The sequence below is a fragment of the Mus pahari genome, chromosome 19, assembly GCF_900095145.1.
Source record: "Mus pahari chromosome 19, PAHARI_EIJ_v1.1, whole genome shotgun sequence".
Taxonomy (NCBI): Eukaryota; Metazoa; Chordata; class Mammalia; order Rodentia; family Muridae; genus Mus; species Mus pahari.
This window is the reverse complement of record NC_034608.1, coordinates 12255796-12268375: the sequence shown is the minus strand read 5'-3', so window position 1 is coordinate 12268375 and position 12580 is coordinate 12255796. Positions and strand designations below refer to the sequence as shown.

The 12580-nt window shown below is 52.2% G+C and overlaps 2 protein-coding genes across 2 annotated transcripts in view; both read right to left on the bottom strand.

Annotated features, from left to right (window-relative positions):
• Window positions 1-1972, bottom strand: part of Dact3 (dishevelled binding antagonist of beta catenin 3) — a 12625-nt gene extending 10653 nt beyond the window's left edge. The window contains exon 1 of the mRNA XM_021219040.2: window positions 1622-1972. Coding sequence (XP_021074699.1) covers window positions 1622-1870 — 249 coding nt within the window. The 5' untranslated portion in view covers window positions 1871-1972. The remainder of the gene's footprint in view (window positions 1-1621) is intronic.
• A 5210-nt stretch (window positions 1973-7182) lies between these two features.
• The window catches only part of Prkd2 (protein kinase D2), a 26288-nt gene continuing 20890 nt past the window's right edge, over window positions 7183-12580 (bottom strand). The window contains exons 17-19 of the mRNA XM_021218739.1: window positions 12044-12311; window positions 8005-8090; window positions 7183-7754 (exon numbers count right to left, since the gene is read on the bottom strand). Coding sequence (XP_021074398.1) covers window positions 7554-7754; window positions 8005-8090; window positions 12044-12311 — 555 coding nt within the window. The 3' untranslated portion in view covers window positions 7183-7553. The remainder of the gene's footprint in view (window positions 7755-8004; window positions 8091-12043; window positions 12312-12580) is intronic.

Below are 12580 nucleotides of genomic sequence, written 5' to 3'. Positions count from 1 at the left end.
GACCCCACTTCCTCTTCCGAAAGACCCAGGAACCCTCAACACCAGAGATGTTTATATTTAGCGCTTTTCTACTCCTCCATCAGCCAGGCTCCTGTCCCAGCCTTCCACCGCCTCCTCTTTGAGGCTGAGCTGAGCCTCCACTGCTTACAGTGGGGAAGGGGCGGAGTGTGAGGGACAGGTCCGCTCTCCCATCACCACTTCATGCCAGCCAGGAGGACTAAGCACTGAGAAGAGGGGCAAAGAGTGAGGAGGGAGAGAGGCCAGGCCACTACTGGTCTGCAATGGTGCCTTCTCCCACCCTTTTAGTGGGTTGAATAGAGGGGTCTGGCAAAGCCCAGGCAGCGGAGGACAGGGGTAGTGTCTGAACACCTCCCCTCCTCGGTAACTTTTGGAGGGGGCGGGGCCTCCCACAGCTGTTTCTGCTTGGAGAAGAATGTGTAAGGTCCCACTCCCTGCACCGTCAGGCCGGTTGGGGGTGGGGCTGGGCGCCTGGCCTCAGCCCCTTTCCCCATTTCCCATCTGGGGAGGGGGCAGCCAAGGTCAGCAACAGCCTCTCCACCCCCACAGCCTCGGCTCAGGTTTCCCTAAACGGGAAGCTCTGACCACACACATGTACACACACAGAGGCTTAGGTACCGGGATGGGATGGGCCAGGGGAGTGGGCTGGGGGAAGGGAAGAGAGATGGAGACAGACGTTAGGCAGAACCGCACTGAGGCCTAGAGTCAGACCACGACCCCATCTCTAATCTCCTCTGGTTTCGGAAGCTTTACAGGTCGTGGAAGACCATGGAGACAGGGGCAGTGTTAAGGAAATGAAACAGAGATGCTGGGGTATGGAAAGGTTGGAGCAACAACCGGAAAGGGTCTCCAGACTCAAGGAGTGATGGAGGGAGGGAGAAAGAGCTGGGCCTTTCAATTTGAAAGTCACCATTAGAGTGCCACGGCGAATCATACTCTCTCTCCCCTCCCTCCGCAGCTACCTTCACCTGGCCTCCCCGTGTTACTGAGCCAGGGGACCAAGTAGAAGAAAGAAGTGTCATTGGGTTGCTCAAAATGCCCCCGGGGGTCCTCAGGGACTGTACGCTTCTCAGCAGCGGGTCTCTCTCTCCAGAGGCCTGAAGATTCCCCTTCCCCCACCCCGCCCCCTCCAGGGATCTCCAAGCACCCCGAGACTTAAGGAAAGATGGATCCCGGGTAGCGGGGCCCAGAGGGAGGTTATGTTTGAATGCTGGCTGTGTGACCTTGGGTGAGTCTCTTCCTGTCTCTAAGCCTCAGTTTCTTTCTCTGTAAAATGGGGACTTTCAAACCCTCATGAAAAAGGAAGACTGTAAGACGACGAATGTTTGGTTTAACACACACTAGGCATCCAGGACGGTTAACAGGGTCCATGCTGAGTCCAACGGAGGCCGCGCATCCTCCCCATCAGCTCTATTTGGGGGTAGGGGAGGCCAGGTCTGCAGTCTTATCTCGCCTTTCCCCCCTGCCTGCTCCCCTACCCTAGGACCGGTGTGCTGAGCATATACTACCAAGACGGACAGACGGACACACGAGCAGGGAGGTGGGGGAAAGGATGGGGGAGGGAGGGATGCATGGATGGACGCGCGGACAGGCGACCCCTCACCAGCTGCTCCTCCAGGGCTGCTGCGGCCCTGCGCGCCGCTGCCGCATCCTCGTCCTCCTCGGCGTCCTCCTCGTCCTCGGCCTCGGCGCCCCCCATCCCGGGCTGGGCCAGCCGCAGCGCCTGCTGCACGCGGTACTCCTGCCTCTCTCGGAGCCAATGCAACTCGCAGAGCCCGGCCAGGCTGCCTTCCAACCATCCCCGCAGCCGACCCCGCTCCGGGCTCACCGGGAACGAGAAGGCCCGGATCATGGCTGCGGCCCCCCGCCCCAGCCCGGCCGGGCCCCACGGCCGCCCCTCTCGCCGGTCCCACCTCCCCGCCCCAGCAGCCCGCCCGCCCGCTGGCCGGGCTGTCACCGTCTCATCTGCATAGGCGCCCGCCCATTGGGCCGCCCACCCGCGCCTCATCTACATGACCACGCCCATGAAGGCACGACAACGACCTACTATTGGCTGTTGCCTTCCGTGACGCAGGGCTCCGCCCCGCCCCGTTTTTCCTCCTTAACGCATGCCCGAGACTACCTACGGGGGTACCAGACTCGCCACGCCCCTTTGTGCGGCGACCCTGGGGCTGTAGCCACGCCCTCTTTATAATCACAATGGAAACAAGCCCGCCCTTGCTCCGATTCTATTGGTGCTAGCCGCTTGGTTCTGGAGCTGGTCCCGCCCCCTTGCGGGCGAGCGCTGGCTGCCATTGGGCTCTCCAGGTCGAGGGGAAGGGTGGTCTATAAATAGAGACTGGATCCACGTGACAGCTTCGCAGCTGCTCTTGCCGCCCCTCCCGAACTTTCAGCTTCTGAGTCTGCGCAGAAGGATCATCCGTGATGATTGACTCCGGATCACGCCTCCTCTTCCAGGCAGCTTTCCCAGACCCTCAGAAGTAAAACGGACTGAACATCTAACGGTTTGATTATGCTTTTAAACAGGACCCGTTCAAACCGGCTCTGCAATTTCATCATAGGGGAGGCTGAACCAGGAGGAGAATTGAGAGTTCAAGGCCAGCCTAAACTACAGAGTGAATTTCAGGCTAGTCTGGATTACACAGTGAATTTCTGTCTCATCAAAACAGCACACTTAACGGAATTACAAGACCCTGGGTGAAATATTCTATGCTTTGACTAGAAGAGAATCTGAGGTCTTTTTTGTCTTCCAGGTGCGGTGGAGCTGAGTTCCACGAGTCTGAGCTCGCAGGGGTCTTTGTTCCCGGTTCTAAGAGGCTTTGTTCTCAGTCTTCCGAGATGAGTTCTCAAGGTTCTGTGGTTCTAAATCTGAGCCTGCCTCTCCTCACTGGGCAAACGGGGCTAGCGCCCCCTCACGCGGCCAGCATGTGTCACTACACCCGGCGTGTCGGCAACGTTTGAGAGAGCCCATTTCTCAGACGGACCTTTGACTCCTAAAAAAGCTCAGATCTGTAGGGGAGGATGGGGCCGTAGAATCGCGGGGAGTTCGAGGCCAATCTGGGTTAACTATGACAGCCTGTTATTGAAAAAAATATATATAGTGTGAAAATGTCTTTTATAATGTTGTGTGATCGTCTGGCAATAACCAAGTTTGATGTGGTGAGTCTCTGCCACTGTAAGGCAGAGTAACACTAGGAAACTTATTTGGTCTCTCTGTGCTCTTCATCTACATCTTAAAAAGTTATTCTGAACCTTTAACAGCATAACTATGTTTTGTTTTGCTTTTTGAGGGTTTCACCAAGTAACCCTGGCTGACCTGTAACTATGTAGACCAGGTTGGCTTGTTACTTTCAGACCTCCTCTGGGTTGTATCTGACTTCCCTCCTCCAGTGCTCATATTAAAGGAGTGGGTCACCACATATAACCCTGTTCCTTTTTGGGGGGGGAGTAACAGCTTCTACCACTCATAAAGAACTGAGTCCTGGGCATGGAGAGTCACATCTGTAATCCCAGCACTGGAGAAATGACGCAGTGATTTAAGTGCTGTTGCTCTTCCAGAAGACCTGGGTTCTGTTCCTGGCACACAGAGGGGGAAAAAGAGGCTCACAGTCCTCTGTAACTCCAGCATCAGGGGATCCACTGTCCTCTTCTGGTCACTTCAGGCAATTGCACTCTGTGTGCGCCCACACATACACACACGCACGCGTGCGCATACACACACACACACACACACACACTTTGAAATATTTAGTCTTGCTGGCCAGTGGTGGTGCAAACCTTTAATCTCACAGCACTTAGGAGACACAGGTAGGCAGATTTCTGAGTTCGAAGCCAGCCTGGTCTACAGAGTGAGTTCCAGGACAGCCAGGGCTACACAGAGAAACCCTGTCTCAAAAAATTAAAAAAAAAATAATTTTTTCATGGTGCCAAGAGTGGTGGCTCAGGTCTGCCAATCTAGTGCTCTACGTGATTAGGCTGGAAGATCTGCAGGTCCACGCTAGCCTGGACTACATGGCAGACCAAGACTGGGGATGAGGCTCAGTGGTTGAGGCTTTGTCTAGAATCCTGCTAGTTTCAGCCCCAGTACATGAAAAATCATGGCAAATGAAGCCTCAGTTTACTCTCAGCTGTTGGAGGGTTGAGGGCTAAAAGTCAGCATAACCAAGCAACTGGAGTACTGGGCAGGGATCCAGAGTTAGGAAGGACAGCATGATGGACCCTCAGGAGGCAAAAGCAGATGGCTAGTGAGTGCTAGGCTAGCCTGCTCTACCGAGTTCAAGGACAGCCAGGGCTAGGTAGAGAGACGTTGTCTCTAAACAAAATAAAATGAAGGAAAAAAAATCCTTTCCCCACAGTCTCAGGGCCAAGAAGGAAGAGATGGAAGCTTCGATGCCCTGCTCCCTAACCACACCTGCCCATGCTCGCAGACTGCCGCAGGCTGCCCTATTTCTATCCCTTCCCTACCTACTCAGAACTGTCTCCAGGGCTCATCTGTGTGTCCATGCAATGGAAGCAGGGCCTGAGGTGTCATGGTCACCACCGCATACCCCAAATCACTGAGTACAGTGACAGGAATGGACAGGGGTGAAGGAGCACCCGCAGTGTGTCAAGAAGTCATTGCAATAGAAAACACTCAGGCTGGGAATGCAGCTCAGCAGGCCCAGTGCTCGCCGTGAAAACATGAGCATCTGAGCTCAGGGTCCCGGGCTCCATGCAACAGGCCAAATGCAATGGTTCCATGATAGGCCAGCAAGATGGCTTTCAGTAGGAAGGTGATCATGCTGCTGATGCCAAGGACCCGAGTTCTACTCCTGGTGCCCATGTCCACTTGGCATGCCACCGTATACACCCTGCCTCAAAATTAAATATAATAAAAAGCAAGGTGGAGGGTAACAGAGGGATGATCATGATAGACATTTTCATTTTCTTCCAAGACAGGGTTTCTCTGTGTAGCCCTGGCTGTCCTGGAACTCACTCTGTAGACCAGGCTGGCCTTGAACTCAGAAATCCACTTGCCTCTGCCTCCTGAGTTCTGGGATTAAAGGTGTGTGCCACTACTGTCTGGCATGATATAGACTTTTTGTCTCCGTGAGTGCACATGCAGGCTGTACTAGGTGGCTCTCGGTGGTACAGGACTTGCCTGGTGTTTGTAAGGGCTTAGGCTCCATCCCCAGAACCTTCAAATGGAAGGACGAAAAGGAAGAAGGGAAGTTTTTGACATTATCACGGTACAAAAATGGTTTTTAAAAATTGCCTGGACTCTTGTGAGGCTATGCCAGTGCCTGGCAAACATCGAAGTGGATGCTCATAGCCAGCTATTGGATGGAACACAGAGTCCCCAATGGAGGAGCTAGAGAAAGTACCCAAGGAGCTGAAGGGGGCTGCAACCCTGTAGGTGCAACAACAATATGAACTAACCAGTACCCCCTGAGCTCAAGTCTCTAGCTGCATATGTAGCTGAAGATGGCCTAATCGGCCATCATTGGGAAGAGAGGCCCCTTGGTCTTGTAAACTTTATATGACCCAGCACAGGGGAACGCCAGGGCCAAGTAGTGGGAGCGGGTGGGTAGGGGAGCAGGGGCGGGGGTGGGGTATAGGGAACTTTTGGGATAGCATTTGAAATGTAAATAAAGAAAATAATAATAAATTTTAAAAATTGCCTGGAGGGTTTGCCCAACGGTTAAAGAACTTGCTGCACAAATACAGGACTGGTACTTGGATCCCCATGTAAATGATGTGCACAGAAGCCGGCCCATAACTTCACACCTTGGAAAGCAAAGACAGGATCCCTGGAGCAAGATGGCTAGATAGGCTCTGGACATCCTGTCTATGCCCATGGGCTACAGAGATGATTCAGCGGACAAAGGCACGTGCCGCGCACGTGTGTGTGGAGCTCCGCACACTGTGGAGCTCAGACTACTTTCCAGAGCCGGTTTTCTCCTTTCAGTGTGGGCTCTGCGGGGAGAACTCGGGTTGCCAGCCTTGGTGGTGGTGGTAGCACCTTTACCTTTTGAGCTGTCTCTCCTTTCAGTGTTGAAAGAAGGGCTCAGCTAGGCGGCGGTGGCGCACACCTTTAGTCCCAGCCCTCGGAAGGCAGAGGCAGGTGGAGCTCTGAACTGGAGACCAGCCTGGTCTACAGAGTGAATTCCATCTAGGACCCTGAAAAACAGAGGGGGTGGGGAAGGGAGGGAGGGAGGAAAAAAGAATGGTGGATATATCCCAGGCTGGTCTTAAAATATAATTTAAAAATAATGCATGTAGTTAAAGATGGCATTGAATTTTTTTATTTTGCCTTTGTGTGTGTGTGTGTGTGTGTGTGTAGGAGTAGGGGGTAGCTGGCATGTGTGTGCCACACTGATCTGGAGGTCAGAGGACAACTTCCTGGAGTGCACTCTCATCCCGAGGTGGCTGGGTTGGGGCTTGAACTTGGCTCAGACTTCCTCTGCAAGCACAGAGCCATCACATCTGCCCATGAATCTCAATCTTCTAATCCTCCTGCTTTTACACCTGCAGTGTTATATGACTACAGGTGTGCGACACACCCGACTGACTTGCTTTTCTTTTCATAGTGTGAGATGTTGGATCAGTGACTCTGGCATACTAGACAAATATCCAGTGGCTAAGCCACCTCCAGCCCCTCACTGGTAGGTAAGGGCCATCCACTGCTCCTTAAATGCACTTAGGACTTAAGTTTCTCCATCTTGAGAACTATACCCACTCATCTGTCATGGTGCTTCTTCATCCCTCCTTCCTCTCCCTCCCCCTCCGCCTCCAGCACTCACAGTGGTCAGGGCTGGGATCAAAGCTGTGCACTCTAGGCTATATGCACTTTCTCCCTTTCTTATATTCTTCTCCGGAAGTCCTCCATAAACTCTTCCCCTTCTGCCCCTGCCCCATCTTCCCTGCCTTCTGCAGCCCCTACTTTCCTGTTTTTGAGACAGGGTCTTAATAGCCCAGACTGGCCTGGAACTCACCGCGTACCTAAGTACCTCGAACACCTGGTTCTTCCAACCCCACCTCCCAAGCGCTGGAGTTTCCCAGCACAAAAGACTTGTCTTTTCTAGAGATTCAGTAGCCTTGGCTGGCCTTGAACTTAAAGCGACCCTCCTTCCTCAGCCTCTCCAAGTGCTGGGGTTATAGACATACATCACTATGGTCAGTGGGTGCCTCATTTGTTATAAAAAGAAAAAATACATTTTATTGCCTGTGTTTGTGTGGGCACTTATGGTGGTCAGGGGACAAATGGAAGGAGTCAATTCTCTAAACTGGTTCATTCCAGGAATCACACTCAAGTTGTTAGGCTTGGTGGCAAGCGCCTTTACCAACAGAGTCAATTCTCCAGCCTCATCACTCCAAGGTTGGGGCATCAGGGACTAAGACCATGGCCCTGGGAAGAGTCTATTCCCCTTGGCCCTCCTGCATAATGAATGCCCCATCCAGTCTGTACAGGAAGCTGCTTCCTCTAGAAGAGTTCATTTTTGGGATGATGTGCAGGACTCCAAAGAAAGCAAGCAGCCCAGTGGGGAACACTGGCCTCAGAGGATGCTGATGCGCTCAGCCAGCCCCTGCATCTCGTGGTCCTGCGGCAGACAGGCGCCACGCAGGTCCCCTTCTGCAGGCGTCCCATGGCGCTCTGCCACAAACTGATCCCAGCGTGCGTCGTCGCTCTCGTGGGTGATATATCGCTCGCCCATCTTTCCCTCTAGCTCTCGGAGGTCAAGCCACGTCTGGTACTCCTGAGCCGAGAAAAACTGGGTTAGCTTTGGGACCACAAGCTGGGCAGAATACAGCAATCTCAGCAACAGCCTGGATTCTGCTGGGACCAATGATAGCAAAGCACTACACCCCACAACCTGCTCAGCCAATAGCGGTGTAGTCCCATCCCCAACCACAGCACAGCAACAGGCGAGTCAACCACGGTCCCACTCAGCCAGCCAATTAGAGACCTAGCTCTGCCGCCTATTCTAGGCCCCCTCCCTACGTCACCTGTAACCATGGGTGGCTGAGAGACTTGTCCACGCTGTAGCGCTTGCGCATCTTCACCTGCAACAGGTTGTTGATGAGGTCGATGGCTGTGGGGGAAGCAGACAGATGAAGCTCTGATGGATAGGCGGTCTCTTCCAGAAGGTCACCCCTTCCTGACTACCACAAAGGCAAACCTCTAGCACTGGCCCAGGGTACCAAACTCTTATGCTTGCATTTCTCATTAAATTGCAAATCTTGCCACTCATGGTGGCAGCACTGGTAATTCCAGTACTTGGGAGATGGAAGCTGGAAGATCAGGAATTCAAAACCAGCCTGGATTATGCCTGGCAATTACTGGGATTTTAAGTATGCGGCAGTATGACCAGCTCTAAATTTTTTTTTTTTTTTTTTGAGCCGGGGTTTCTCTGTATAGCCCTGGCTGTCCTAGAACTAACTCACTCTGTAGACCAGGTTTGCCTCGAACTCAGAAATCTGCCTGCCTCTTTCTCCAGAGTGCTGGCATTAAAGGCGTGCACTACTACATCCGGTTTGACCAGCTCTAATTTAAAAAAAATATTTTATGTTTGGATTGATTGTGGTAGAAGAAGCCTATATTTAATCCTAGCACTCAAGAAGCATATGGGTTTAATCCCAGCACTTGGGAGGCAGAGGCAGGCGGATTTCTGAGTTCGAGGCCAGCCTAGTCTACAGAGTGAGTTCCAGGACAGCCAGGGCTACCCAGAGAAACCCTGTCTCAGAAAAAAAAAAAAAAGAAGAAGCATATGGGTTTCTGAGCGTTCAAGGACAGTTAAGGTTACATGAGACACTGTATCAAAAAAAACAAAACAAATAAAATATTCTTATTTGTGTGTGTGTGTGCGTGCGTGCATGTGAATGAAGGTATCTTCTTAGGCTAGAAGCAAGTATTGGAATCCCTGATGCTAGAGTTACAGATGCTTGTGAGCTCCCAGACACGGATGCTGGGAACCTATCCCTTATCCTCCGCAAGAGCTGCAAGCAGTCTTAGCGGCTGAGACATCCGTCTATCCCTTCTACTTCCAGTTTTTAACAGTATACCTTTTGGGGTGAAGACACATTTATTTTAAATGGAATATGACATCACTCTGATCAGTAGGGAGCTAACAGTGATGTCCCATATTGACAAAAGCCACCCTCTGAAGTCACTGCTGCCTGCAGCAGACCCAGAGCCTTTGTGAAAGGATGGCTACTGAGTACCAGGTGTTTAAGCCAAAGCACCACGGAGGCTTTGTCAATGGCAGCGGGTGCTGAGGGACAAAGCGTCACTATGTGGGCCTGTGCTAGCCCAGGGGCAAGGTCTGCAGGGATTCCATAGACGCGAGTCCTGTATAGAAGACAGCAGAGTATTTGCATACAACCGCACATAGTCTCCCTGCTTGTTCTGAACCATTTCTACATTATTTTATTTATTTATTTATTTATTTATTTATTTATTTATTTATTTTTCCAGACAGGGTTTCTCTGTGTAGCTCTGGCTGTCCTGGAACTCACTCTGTAGACCAGGCCGGCCTCAAACTCAGAAATCCACCTGCCTCTGCCTCCCAAGTGCTGGGATCAAAGGCGTGTGCCACCACTGCCCGGCTCTAGATAATTTATAATGGTGTTCTTGTTACATGGCTACAGAGGGAACCTGGTGCTGTACTTGTCCTAGAGTCTCAAGCCACCATGACACCAAAGCTACTACCATTGACCAGGCCTCAGCTTCTCAGGATAGTTTTCTAGACATGTGTTCCAACACTGAGCCACCCCCCCATCCCTCACTGGAGGATCCTAGGACAAGGAGCGCTACCACTGAGCCACGCCCCCAGCCCCTCACTGGGGGATCCTAGGCAGGGGCTCTACCACTGAGCCACGCCCCAAGCCCCTCACTGGGGGATNCTAGGCAGGGGCTCTACCACTGAGCCACGCCCCCAGCCCCTCACTGGGGGATCCTAGGCAGGGGCTCTACCACTGAGCCACAGCCTCAGCCTCTCACTTGGTGAATCCAGGCAGAGGCTCAATCACTAATCCACGCCCTCCAGCCCCTCACTGGGGGGACTCTAGACAGGGGCTCTTGCGCTGAGCCACGCCTGCAGCCCCTTCTTTGGAAACTCAGGACAGAGGCTCTACCACTGCCCTATACTCCCACAATAGACTTCCTAAATTAACACAATGGAAATGTTAGTGAAAAACTGTTACATTGTATTCAGGAAACAATGGAAACCAAAGCCTTCCCAGGCTCTGCTTGTATCAGCCTACAATCCCAGCATCTGGGAAGTGAAGGCAGATCAGGAGTTCAAGCTCATCCTCAGCCTCACAGTCCAAAGCCAGGCAAACAAAACAAATCAGCAAGACCACCCCAGCTCTCACATGTCTGCCCCACACCTGACCCCAGAGCTCATGCCTCAGTGCTAATCTCCCAGGACATGTCACAAGGCGACATTCTTGTCTTAAGACCCAGGGCCACTGTTGAGCCTCTGATGAAAATATCAAACTGTCCGCCCAGCCCTGCCTCCGTTTTCTTCCCATCTCCATCAGGTCCTGGATCCCCAGAAAGCACCTCTTTTCTGGACCGCCTCATAGCTACACCCCTAGACTGAACTGCCTTCTCTCTGGACACATTTCCAAAGCTGCAGGCTCACCTCTGCTCCAGTCATAGAGTTAGGCTCCAGTCCCTTCTAGACAGGCTCTACCCCCATGCCTCTCAGGTCCTACAGACAAGCTGCATCCCATCTCCAAGGCCCCATGCGCCTGTCTCAGGAATTCCAAACTACACACTGTGGTTAAAACTTTGAGTCTCAGCCAGGTCTGGTGGCTCCCAGGCCTGCCATTCCAGCTACTATCCAATGCCTAATTGAACAACAAGATGAGTTCAAAGCCAGCCTGGGCAATCTAGTGAGACCCCCACCTCAAACTAAAACACAACAAAGGGGTTGGGGATACAGCTCAGTCGAAGAGGACTTATCTATCATGCATGAGACTCTAGGCTCAACTCCTACTGTTGCAAAAGAAAAACAATATACCAAGGCAACAGACTTGGGGCTGGAGAGATGGCTCAGCAGTTAAGAGCACTGACTGCTCTTCCAGAGGTCCTGAGTTCAATTCCCAGCAACCACATGGTGGTTTACAACCATCTGTAATGGGATCTGACATCCTCTTCTGGTGTGTCTGAAGACAGCTACTCATATAAATAAATAATAAATAAATAAATAAACAAACAAATAAATAAATACCACTCTGCTCTTGCAGAGGCTATGGGTTCAAGACCCAGAACACACATGGTGGCTCACAACCATAACTAGTAAAAACCAGTTGTAAGGAATCTAATGCCCTTTTTCTGACCTCTGTCACCAGGCACACATGTATACATGCAGGCAAAACACCGATACACATAAAATTAAAGGAAGGAAGGAAGACAGACAGACAGACAGAGCAGCTGACCTGGAACTGGAGAGATGGCTCAGTGGTTAAGAGCACTGGCTGCTCTTCCAGAGGACTTGGGTTAAGTTCCCAGCACCCACACCGAGGCTCACAACTGCCTGTAACTTTAGTTCTGGGCAACTGGATAGATACCCTTTTTTGGCCTTCAGGAGCACATGGTGCACATACATACATGCAGACAAAATACCCATGCACACGAAATAAAATAAGCACAAAACAAAATTAAAAAGAAAGAGTCTACCCGGTACCCTGTACGTGTCCTAGAGCGTTATGCCACCGCGACACCCCTGGGTACCAGGGTCTACCTACAAGACCCTGTAGGGTTAACCTTCGGAGGTCTACCCACTCCCACAGCCCAGCCTCTTTGACGGCGCTTCTTTCAGCCCCACCCACTTTGACCTGGGTCCACACCCACCCTTCATAGTCCCGCCCACCCAGGCCCAGTTTTGCCCAATCCCTTACAGCCTCACCTAGTAGGTGTGGCCTTGCCCTGCTCTACTCTCATGCCCACTGTTCTGCCCCCACACCTACTAATCCATGAAGTCTGCGACCCGGCTTCTTCCCCACCCTCTTGCCTCCTGGTCTGTTCACAGTGGCTCACCTCCAGATGAGATGTGGCTCCAGGGGCTGGCCGGGTACATAAAGGCTGCATTCTGAATCTGGTCATTGATGTCCTCATCCTCATTGAAGGGGAATGTGCCACTAAGGCTCACGTACATGATCACACCCACGGACCACATGTCCAGCGAGCGGTTGTAACCCTGGTTAAGCAGCACCTCAGGTGCCAGGTAGGCGGGCGTGCCCACCACTGAGCGCCGGAAGGACTTCTCGCCGATGATGCGAGCGAAGCCAAAGTCACATAGCTTCACCTGCAATGGTGACACATGAAGGTTGTGCGGGATGATGACGCCACCTCCCCCTGCTTGCCACTGCGTGTCCACATCAACGCCACCTCAGTATTCCAAAGGCGTGCGCCACCACGCCCGGCTTTTTATTTAGTTTTTAATGCAGAACAAATACAGATTAAGAAAAGTAAAGAACCAGCACTCGGGAGGCAGAGGCAGGCGGATTTCTGAGTTCGAGGCCAGCCTGGTCTACAAAGTGAGTTCTAGGACAGCCAGGGCTATACAGAGAAACC